Source organism: Emys orbicularis, chromosome 1, assembly GCF_028017835.1.
Source record: "Emys orbicularis isolate rEmyOrb1 chromosome 1, rEmyOrb1.hap1, whole genome shotgun sequence".
NCBI classification, from domain to species: domain Eukaryota; kingdom Metazoa; phylum Chordata; order Testudines; family Emydidae; genus Emys; species Emys orbicularis.
The window spans coordinates 28,370,262-28,382,559 of NC_088683.1; the positions used below are offsets into that span (position 1 = coordinate 28,370,262).

The window sequence follows — 12,298 nt, forward strand, 5'->3', positions numbered from 1 at the left end:
TATGTTAACACTTAAAGAGTTAGGTTTAGAAAATGATATCTGACAAATAAAGAAGAGATCATGTTTTGTTTTGTTGTGTATGTTCTATAAATACTGGGCACAGTGAGGAGCACAACATAACACACACATTTTACGGATGATAATGCCAATGAAGAAACTTAGGGAAAAATATATTTGCCTTTTTGTAAATGACCAATCCTGCTTAGATCGTATTAAATATCTTACTTAACCATCATTCTTAGTTAGACCTAGTTAAACATAATATTTACTGTTTACTTTTGTGAGTTGTTAGGAAATTATTAATATTCTTTGATGTTTGATTTAAACTACTTAACATTTCATACTGAAAGATTATAGTCTTACAGTAAATTGGCCACTCCAGAAATTTGAGATATGTACATAAACCCTGTACAATTCCTATCATTTACAGTTTTTAAATCAAATATGAAGGTAACTCATCTACACCATGGATCCGGATGTATAAAAATATTATACAACAATGGTACTCAACCTCCAAGAGCTGAAGAGCCATCATACAAATTAGTTATGCCCTAACTTCAATTTGCAATGGTTTCAGCTCTGCAATTCTTCTAAACAATGAAATTGTTCTTCACCTCCATCTCTTCCTTTCTGGACCCTGAGAGGGAGGGGCCATGTTCCTTCCCCATTGAAAGGAAAGGTTGTTTCCTTTCTCTTTCACTCCATCCTACCCTCTAAGCCCTTTCTGGGTATCACTAGTGATGGGGGAAGCTCCTTTTCTTCTTCTTCCAGCAAAAATAGATTCCAGTGACTCATGCTGTTGGTGAGTTTGGTATGTGATTCCCATGCTGTCTCAGACACCATAGGAAGTACCTGCAATATATGCATTTTGCTTCCCTCTGAATGGTTCTTATGCAGAGCAAGAACACACACAAGCTAACCGGAGTTGGGATGGGTGAAAATGGTGCTGTTTGGTAGGTACCATCAGTGAATATTAATGAACCAATACTTGGTATTAAAACCTTTTTTAAAATTGGATTATTTTATGTTTTGGAGGTGAAACAGATAAGTCATAGGCTCAATGATTTTGTTTAAGAATGATAATAACCTACTGTGTATGTTTGCTATATGAAAGTTACAAAGAAGTTATAAGAGTAATGTTAATAATGTGCATTGTAACAGAGAGTGTTACATCCTTCTCATTATTTAAAGATTCTTATAAACAAGGTGTTTACAGTTTAGCTATAAAATGTACACAAACATACAAATAGGTTAGTGCAAATGCAAAATGTGTATTTTTCTCTCATTCAGATATGCTGCAGCATAATTACCCATTTAGTGGATCAGAGATATATTTATACTGCAGGCACTTCTTTTACATCTGTTTTAGGAAATTTAGCCCCAATTATTTGTTTTCAGAAGCAAGGGTCATAATAAAGTTAAGTGTTACAGAGAAACTGTGTCAGTAAAAGACCATCAAGATAAGTAGAAGATTGGATGCAACAGCTACATCTCAATGAACAGATAAAGTTAAAGGTCACAAATCATCATAGTACCAAAAATGTCCATTCTATTTTGTACAAAATGTTCTTGGTTGGAGTTAATGACTGCAGAGACATCTGTTATCTGAGAATAAATAAGTGTTCTTATTTTTTTTTTTTAAATCACCAAGTCTTGACCAAATGTCGAGAGTTTATGTATTACATGCCGTTTATAAAAGTTGTAAACCAGACAAAGAAACAAAGGTAAAGGACTTGTATTGTGAAAAATTTTGGCAGCAGGAGATGAAACCATGCAAACTGGATTTACCAGTAGTGGGTTTCTCCAAACTCTGCATATGACATCTTTGTAATTTTCACCTAGTCTCCTTATAGAATCTAATTTATATTAATGCAGAAGATGCTTCCAAAAGTTGAACTGCAAAAACAGGTGGCTGCAAATTATTCATATGCACTTAGGGTGGGATTTTCAAAAGTGCTCTGCGTTGGCCTACTTTTACCATTGGCCTAACTTTTACCAATGAATTCAATGATAAAACCCTCAGAACATTTGAAAATCCTCCTCCTTAATCTTTTACTAAAACTCTGGACAAAAATAATCAATAGGTCATATAATATATATTGAATGGAGTTTTGGTTTAAATAGAAGGCTATTGTTCAGTCATTGGAAAAAGTGGTTGACATTATTGCCCAGCGGAGTTGGTTTTCCAAACTGTTTCTTTATGAATTAAATGCTTCCAGTTATACTGCACATTATACCATATAGAAATGACTGTTTTTCTTCAGTTACTCTGCTGAGGCTTCTCTTTCATTAGAATTGCTAGAATTTCATTAGAATTCAGTAGAATTGCTCCAGCAGTAATAGAAGCATCCACCTTAGATAAACATATGTGAAGTGTATGTGAAAACTGTTCACTTTTCACAGTTATCCCTCACATTTGTATTGTAATCACCAGTCCCTTCCAGGCCAGGACTTACGGGAAATGGATGTGTTGATTAGCAGCAGGCAGTGTATTTAATTAATATTTGAGCTACAAAGCTACGGATAACTAGAGGGCCAACTAGCTGTATCAACGGCCCGACTACAGAATAACCTTTTTATTCACGACAACTCGGTCCTGTCTCTTTTGTATTATCATGGACACAATAATAATCACTAAAAACTGATTTTATTCGGAACACATTTTGGGATATGTGGGTGTGTAAGTAAATTATTTTTATATGAATGGAGCAGCTGTTAGTGACTTCTCTATTCAGGTTGCCTAACACTTTCCATTACAAACAACGCTTGCAACCTTTTCTTTGAAGAACTCTCAGACCTCCATAGTTTGCAGCAGGCCTTTAAAATTCACCCATAAGAACATCCTCCAGCTAAAAAAGTGCCTTTTCTTTGGCTCATGAAGTTCTCCTGAAACCTTGTTGAGATAAAAACTGTTAAAAATATCACCATTTCTCTTTTTTCACTTGCCTTCCTCGGGTAGCATGACAAAATAGTAACTGACCACAAAAATTCTAACACTGGGTCCATGCTGCTTCCAAAACTGCAGCAGCACTGGGAGAACCTAGAGCAGCTGGGGGAGAATGAAACAGGGAAAGAGTTGGGCTCCCCCAGGCAATCTCCTGGTCCTAATGTATGGCCCCAACTCTGGGGGGCACCTAATAGGGCAGGAGCTCTTACAACTCATGGTGCGGGGAGGGAAAAGTATTGTGTTTCCTCCATAACCCCCTCCCCTGGACCCAAACATGGTGCCAGCAGCCCATCCCCCACTCTGGAGGCATGAGTCCCCCACATCTGGCGGTTGGGGCGCAAGGGAAAAAGAACCAATCCAGGATAATCCCCTGGATGGCTACCCAATGAATGTAGCACATGGTACCAGAGCCTGGTTTTCTCCTGCCTGGGGTAGCAGCCTAATCTGCCACCACCAGCTAACGTAATTAGTCCTATGTCTCAAGTGGGAAAAGTCTTTGCTACAATGCTGACAACTCAGAGTTCAAACTCTACAGATGATATACAATGGAGGAACGTTTTTACAATTGCAAAGAAAAGTTTGATCTACATTTTTCCCGTAACAAAACCCTAGAAAATTACATAAAAAGCTACATTAAAAGAATATTATTTAGGTTGCAGAGTCAAGCACTCAAATATTAAGAAATGCTAGCTTCATGCTTCCCATGCAATTTTAATTTTGTCCCATTGTACATAGGCTCTATGGTACAGTCTTTAATTACATGATCACATATGATTTTTTCCAACAGGATCTAGGCTTCATTCAGTGCACAGGTTGGATGCACATGAATGCCAAGTTAAGGTTGCATGGGCAACCCATCTATCATTTCCTAAGGTTCAAGTTTTTGCTTTGTATGTATCACATTGCTATGTATCACTTTTGTGTGTGTGTGTGTGTATTTGTTTGTTTGTTTGTTTGTGAAAACAGTGACAGCAGAGGAGAGATCATTTCCTCTCTAGAGCAACTCAATATTTCCAGAGGGAAGGAGTATCCGGTCAACTTTCCAGTAAGGGAAAGGTGATCACTCTTGTAGTATCATGTGTGTGAGAGAATCAGGGTCTTCTTGTGGGAACTGGCTCTCTCTGGAATGCATGCAATTCTGTGCATCTGAGGCATGTCTTTGGGATGGAGACTTTCTGATTAGTTTTTCCCTTTTTTTTTTTTTTTCTCAACTGTTTAAGGAGCTGATCCAAAGCTCATGGAAGTTATTGACTCCTATAGGTTTGCGATCAGGTCCCAGCATCAATATAAAATCAATTTATTTAAATAATTGTGTTCACCTTAATTTCTCTGCAAAACTATTTGTTATCTTGAGTTGCAGAATATTTTGAAATAGAACAAATACACATCTAGGTTTGTTAATCACGTTAGACTTACCAAATCCAAAAGCGCTAGAGCCACCAATACTTTGTGAAGCCTGAACGCTGGTAGATGTATAGAGTCCCGTTACCAGTAAGCCATCGAAGAATGTACTTGTCGAAATAGTCACTGAAATGAAAGATAAAAATTCTGTAAGTACCACTCACCTGTGTGCTGAGTTCTGTACTCATTCTATGGGCAAGATTCTGCCATCCTTACTTCATTGACTAAAAACTTTGCTACACACACACACACACACACACACGCATGCACACACACGCACGCACAGTGGTTCTTCTCATGGAGTAGAGCAACTCTGAATAAATAAGAGTAGCAGACTTTTGGAGCTCAAATAATGAACTTCAATTCTGTGTAAGAAACTGTCCTGAAATAATACTTTCACAATATATAAATTGATTTAGTGACTGTAAATTAGTTTGCAAATGTAAATTTCACAGACATCATTGCTCAATATCTAATCAGGCTTCCTGATTTTGGAATTTATTTTTAATATTTTTTAGGATTTATTTTTAGCAAAGAGACTGTATTTAGAAGAAAACAATTGGTGTTTGTTACTTTTTTACTCCTAAATTAATCATAACCATAAATAATCTGTTGCATGAAATGGACACAATTGAGAATTACAGCACCAGGAGTTGAAATTAACATCGGAAAGGTCACTCATCTCTATCCGATAAGCTCCTTTTCCTAGAAGGCAAAAAAACCCATTATATTGTAACTAAATGAACTGGTTTTTAGAAAATTTCAACATCACTGTCAGTAGAACATGTGGTTTACAACTGGCTGTCAAGACCACAGAATAAATGACATAAGCAATAAAATAATTAAGGTTTATAGTATCGCTCTTTCTGGATTTCAAATGTGTGTTACATGACAATAGTAATACACTTTAGTGTATTAAGCAGTTAAGTCATATGCGCACATAGGTCATTACAGACCAAGTGTATTAAAATAATCCATTGGATACTTTTTAAAAATATTCTTAGCTATATCAGTTAAACCATTGTCCTGATTTTCTTGACACTTGCAATTTTCAGCTGAAAATGCACATTATTTAGGAAGGCAGTGAACACTGAAAAAACACCAACAATTCACAATTTTTGCAGTTTATTCTGTAAACATTCATCCTCAGTTTTTTGCTTCGATGTCTTATCAGATGTTATCAGTTTAAACAGAAAACCCTATGTACAATCTGCTTGAATGTTCTATCCTAAAAAGGCCAGAACTATTAAGTGATACGTTTTTTTCTATTATGTAAATGCAATATAAATAGCAATATCCTCTATGCCTGGAATGACCTCACTGATCCCGTAATGCCATGCAACCTCCTTTGCCTCTTTAAAATCTATTGTCAAAACCCATTTCTTCTGACAGTTTCTAACACTTGCCCAAACACAAAAATGGAACTAACATAAAGCACAAAAACTAAAGCAAGCAACTAAACTATATATCAGGTAAATTTCCATCCCCCCTTGTCTAATACCCTCTCCTGTCTTGGTGTTTGTTTGTAACCTACTTTGTAAAATCTTTTTTTCCCTAAAGTGACTGTAAACCATGTTGCACACCTATAACTGTGTATAAAAAACAAAGACCAGCAATTTCTTAGAGGCTATCAAAGACCCAGACCCTGCAAAGAGATGCACACAGGCAGACCTTTGCAACAGTGAACAGTCAACTCAATGGAACTCGTGTCCTACACAACTTTTTGCACGATAGAGATCTTAGTAACTATTACAGGTTCTCTTCCACTCTTTCATCCACCTTTTTATACCTGTGTATAAAACAATGGAATGTAATCTCTGATCAGTTCAGACTCCCTTGTCCTCCAAACTTTTTTTGGTTCTAAATATCTGGCCACATAGGGCAAACATACTCTCCACCCCACTGTATTCCTCTCTTACTCCTGCTAGAAATGTCATGTGCTGTGGATGACTCAGTAACTGAAGCAGTGGGGTGTTGGTTCAGGGTTCTGTCCAGTTACCATTTAAATCAGTGCCATGTTAGGACATTCCTAGTACATTCAGCAGCAGGACTAGTCTGTTGTTCTGGCTGTACCATCATCAGTCATTCAGTGGTTAATCTGTGGTACACATTCAATCAAGTTGGGTTTTTTTGGGGGGGGGGGCGGCACAAGTGTGTTATTAGTAGTATTGTATAGTAATAGGACCTGTAAAAACAACAGGGAGAAGGGGTTGTTTTGTTTTTTAACTAGAGGATTAACATCCAGTATGTTTAATTTACTCCTCAATAATTTACATTTAAATTATCGGTATTTATTCTAATATTCAATAGTACAATGAATAATTCCAGGACAAAGAAAAACTCCCATGAAGTTTAACAGGAGTTTCATCTGAGCAAAGAGAGCAGGTTCAGAACCCTAATCTCCATTTTGGAATGCATCCCCTCATAACATACATGTCAAACAAACAAACAAAAACAAATGAGAAGCCCACCACAAAAGCGACAAGACTTCAATAAAGTACAATAATTATTCTGAAAATAAAATGAAATAAAATAAAATAAAACAATGAATGCTCCCTTCATCCGATGTTGAACTAGTGAATTTTGCAGGGTTTATTCTTTCCTTTGTACTTTTTAGTCTGGAAAAAGGAAAATATATGTTCTAAATTATGCTTAAGCTTTATTTTTGAAGACTAGAAAAAACAGTGGGTGAAAAGCATTGATTGAGTAAGGGCACTGGGCCAGTTCTCTGCTGCCATTTTGTTTCGCTGTGGGGTAGCCTTATTCTTTCTTGAATAAATGGTGAGCGCTCTCTCTGGGACAGAAGGGATATTTTACAATGCCAGTACTTGGTTTTGGACATATTTGTTTGATCACCAATCCCCAATTTACATGTTCATGTAATGGATCAATTTTCATTGCTGAATAGTATCCAACACAGTATGGTTTCCCCATTAAGCCCGTGGGAAACTGCAGATTGCCTTGAAGCACTTTTTAATGGAGCACTAAATTGTTGTTATACATTTGTAATACATTGTATAATAATTTCAGAATTAGTTCTGTAAGAGAAAAAAAGAAGAGTGACATTCTCAGAAGGTGTGAATGACAAAAAAAGAAGAGTGACATTATTTTAGGACTTATCTCAAGCCAATGGGGAAGACATCAAATAGTTTATTTCAAATGAAAGAAGGTATGTTGTATTACATATTAGTACTAACAATCATGAAGACAGCCCAAAGTACAGGATTATGATTTTATATCAGGGACAGGGACTTGTTATTACATGTTATTTTTCCTTCTGTGCTCCAGAACAGCAGCAAAATAATCATTTGGCAGTCATTTGTTTCAGCCCATATAGTGGCTTTCTTGTTAAACAGGCAACAGCATGTATTTGCAGCCTGGAGGAGGGTGGAGTGGGAATTAAAGCGTAGGCCAGGAGTAGTCAATAGGAAGACCGCAAGCCAAATTTGAACCATCAGACATTTTTTAAACAGACCCCAAAAATCTTTTATTCACTTATTATTATCATTATTGTTTGGGGGGGTAGTATTATTATTGTCTCTGAAGTCTGGACCTTGATCATATCGTGACCAAGAAATTTGGACCTTGACAAAAAATAATTGACTACCCCTGGCCTAGACCAAGGCCTACCTGGAGGTAGGGAGTGGCCTCAGCCCTGCAAGTGGTGGCTGTCTCACTGCTGCAGCTGTTTTGTGAGACAGTGGCATGAGAGAGATTGTGAGTACCTAGCAAAGAGTGTACGAAATCACTTCACTCTCGACTTTATCCCCCCCTCCCCCCCAAATACTCTTCCTCTTAGGATAACCAGGGGAGCAAGAAATGTACCTCTCACTTCCCTGGCCACATTACTGTGAGGAGCCATGGATCTGCAGCTGGGGAATGGGGACCCACTGGGCTGCCTCCAAGAACTGTGCTGCAGGCACCAATCCAGCTGAGTGGCAGGATGCCACCACATGCTGCCACTGAGAATGCGGACAGGCTGCCAAAAGCTGCTGGCAGCCTGCCTAGAAGGGAAACAGAGGTCAGCAGGGGCTAGAGCGGGAAGCTGGTTTGATTCCCTGTTCACACACAGAGATCACCAGGGCAATGTGGAGAGTCATGTGAGAAAGTCATTGGAAGAAGGAAGCTCATAGGCAAACGGGTCATAGCTCCACACAGGAAGCCCCCACCTACCCTCAGATAGCCTAGTGACCAAAAAAGGAGTGACAGACTGAGATCAGGATATCTTTCCCTGAGAATCTGACCAGAGGCGCCAGCTTCCTCCAGGCCCCAGGGGTGCCAAACTCCTCCACCCACCTGCCCCCTTCTCCCAAGCCCTCACTCCCACCTCGCCTCTTCTTGCCCCGCTCTGACCCAGGCCCCACCCCAACCCCCACCCCACTCCTTCTCCTAAATCCCCACCCCATCTCTTTCTGCCCCCACTCCCCCCCCGCCCTGCCTTTTCCTGCCCAGTTCCGCCCCCTCCCCTGAGCATACCCCGTCCCTGCTCCTCCCCCTCCCCCCAGAGCCTCCTGCATGACACGGAACAGCTGATCATGGTGGGCGGGAGGCACTGGGAGGGAGAGGGAAGAGTTGATCGGTGGGGCCGCAGGCGAATGGGAGGTGCTGGGGGGGGTAGGGAGCTGGTGGCCGGTGGGTGCTAAGCACCCACTAATTTTTTTCCATGGGTGCTTCAGGGCTGGAGCACCCACAGAGTTGGCACCTATGACTCTGACCCAGTTATCCTGGAGAGACCCTAGGAAGGGCAATAGTGTTTGCCAGGATTATAGACAGGAGTGGTAAAATTGCTGATTATTAAGGTTGCCCTACACTTCCCAAAGATCCTGTATTCAGTTGCTTATAACTTTGCCAAATTTTAATCATTTAGCCCAAGATCCCTGAGTTTCCCCAATTCCTCTACTGTCAGCAAATTGCCATGAAACCCACTGGCAAAGCATGTACCTCATCCCCCACTAGTGTCAGTCCATGTAGAGGAAGACAACCTACTACAGCAAACAGTTACTCTATTAGTTCAAATGCCAGAGATCTGTGTAGTGGATATAAAAGTTCCAACCTTGCCGATGACCCACATGGATGTCAATATGATGCCACACAATTGAATTTGTTTTTTCAGTTTGCCTTTTTTTAAAACCTAGGAAGTTACACACAAAAAACGATGTTAGATGAACATTAAGGTTGTACGGTCAAGTATTTGAAGAGGTAGAAAATGCCAGAATTACATGATCACATACTATTTTTCCAAAGGATTATAGTAAATACAATATATTAGTTCAAATTTCTGATAAAGAGTCCTGCAATCTGAATGTCCAGGAAACAAACACTAATGGTCAGCATTTAAGCAGAGCTCTACATCTTCAAAACACGTAATAAACATTAACTAAATAATAAAATGTATACATATAGGTCTGATCCTGCAAGATGCTGGACATCCTTAGAGAGCTGCTGAGTACATTTAATGGGAAGCAGAGGGTTTTTGACAGCTTCTCTCAGGAGATGCTTAGAAGATGACTTCTCATGATTGGGCTTTATGGAATCAGACCTTTATGGAATCAGACCTAAATTTGGTGTCTCCTTTGGGATTAACAACTAGAAAGCTCAAGCAATGCTTGCAACTGTTGTATCTCAAGGGACAATCAGATGGCCAAGAAGCTGCCTGAAAGCAGACTGCATCTGGATGTAATAGTATCACACGAGAGAGATCAGATTTTCAAATTGTATTTACTCATAGGCATTTCTAAGGCACTCCTCACTGTAGTACTGGAGCTATGCTTCATCTGCATTTCCAATATTTAATTAAGGAAAAAGATGAGGCATGCCTTTAATTCTTCTTTAAAGAGTTGATTGTTTAAAAAAGAACTGTATATTGGGTAATATTCAATATATTGCTGAGTCAGTGAATATAGACATTGAAGGCAAAAAGACAGAGATGACTTTGGGTGTCTACACTACAAAAACACATAGCAGCAAGTCTTAGAACCTGGATCAACTCACTCAGGCTTGTGCTTTGGGGCTAAAAATAGCAGAGCCTGGGCCCTTAGACCCATCCTCCTCACTGGGTTTCAGATCCCGAGCTCTGTCTACACTGCTATTTTTAGCCCCATAACATGAGCCCAAGTCAGTTGACCCAAGTCCTGAAACTCACTGTTGTGGTGGTGGTGGTTTTGTTTTATTTTGTTTTTGCAGCCTGAGATACCCTTTGGGTCCAATGATTTTGGGAGTCACGTAGTACTCTTCGCTGTCACTGAAATCAGTAGATTTTCGGCAGCAGTTACCAGGAATCACTGACCTCTAGAACTGCAACAAATTATTTGAGCACCCTTATTCAGCATCCCACAGGATCAAGCTCATCTAGGATACTTATTATGGACTAGATTGTAACATTCCAATCTGCTGTGGTCGAGGAAGCGATCAGATAATGAACCGTGACTGTGAGAGTCACAGTTCACTGATTTCCCCCTTGTTCCTGGAGAGAACTCATTTACAACAGCCCTTGGTCAACAGATTCTTCCCCCGCCATACCAGCTTAGCGCAATGCAGACTCAGGACTCCATCTGTTCCTCATCCCTGCCCACATGACAGGAATGTGGCAGCCTCCTCCATTTTTCCCCCATCCCACACCAATCCCGTGGCATTTCAGACCTTGCCTTATTCTCTCCCCTTCACCTCTTCTCCATTCTGCTTCCCGTCCTTGCCTGTTGCTACTGCTGCTGCCTTTGCCCCAGGGCTTCATGCTAGCTGGGCACCACAGTGGTCTCTAGGAGGAGGAGCTTTTGCCTGCTGCCTGGCTGGATATGTTTGAATCCAGCTGTACTGCAAAAAAAACTGTGCCAGAGCTGCCAAGTGCATGTAATGCAAACTGAATGACACTTGACAACCTTGTAGTGTAGCACAAAGAAACATTCACGTTGGTGGGGCGGTGTATGTGTGCAGAATGAGATAACTTCACTAGCCAAATTAAAATATATGAAGATTTTACTGAATTTCACCACTGTTTTGGATATAAAAGAGATCACAGTCTGGCAGAATTGTTTCACAAACCTCTGAGGCACTAAAAAGGACTATATGCAGAAACAAGGCTTTGACATATAAAACAACATGAGCTGAAATTTTACTGGATTCAAGTATGAATTAATCAAGGCAATAGTCCTTGAAGTCTTATACACTGTTTATCAAGTCACATTGCCTTAGTACTAGAACTGTACATTCATATACCATGGAGCAAGTAGAAACTATGTTTGGCATAACAGAGGCGATCTCTTCAGAACTGAAATCTCTTACTGAAAAATGGCACACCTTTGTGTTAGAACTAGGGCAGCCGCCTTTTAGACTCTCTTCCTGATTAAAGACCACCTTTGACCGCGCTCCCTTCTTTGTGTCTGTAGTAGTTCACACCGCACCCCACCACACAAGAACATATACCAATAAAAAATAATAATCAACATGCAACTCTCTCTAAAATATTAAAAACAGTAAGGCATTGATTCAAGCAGAGCCAACAATTCATTGCAATAAGGGCAAAAGCAAAACAGCAAGTGTGGTCTATGCTTACAATTAAATGTGCACACCGCATCATAGCAAACGGATTAATGTACAGATAGCAACGACTTTGTATAATGCTATGCAAGCTTAACAGAAATCCATCAAAATGCACAGTGCCATCTAGAGTCAAATGCACAGCGCCATCTGAGGACCGGATATGTCTGGAGGAATTAGCTTTGCTAGTTATTCATTGCTGTGGGTAAAATGTGCGTAGTACGTTTTTTTCCCTAAAGCTTCTCACACACACACACCCCGAAAACATTCCATGCCCTCTCAGGGGGGCCTGCCCCCTGGTTTGAGAACCTCTGTTTTAAAGGCATGCATGAATACTGCAAATAAAAATGATATTAAAATATTTATAATTAAAGTGATGTGTGTGCAGTTAGAAGAATCCCAGATGCCCTATAAATG

The 12,298-nt window shown here is 39.8% G+C and overlaps 1 protein-coding gene across 3 annotated transcripts in view; it reads right to left on the minus strand.

Annotated features, from left to right (window-relative positions):
• Positions 1 to 12,298, minus strand: part of RELN (reelin) — a 469,941-nt gene that overhangs the window by 385,505 nt on the left and 72,138 nt on the right. For all 3 annotated transcript variants that reach the window (XM_065399319.1, XM_065399303.1, XM_065399311.1), the window contains one exon: positions 4,364 to 4,474. In XM_065399319.1, coding sequence (XP_065255391.1) covers positions 4,364 to 4,474 — 111 coding nt within the window. The remainder of the gene's footprint in view (positions 1 to 4,363; positions 4,475 to 12,298) is intronic.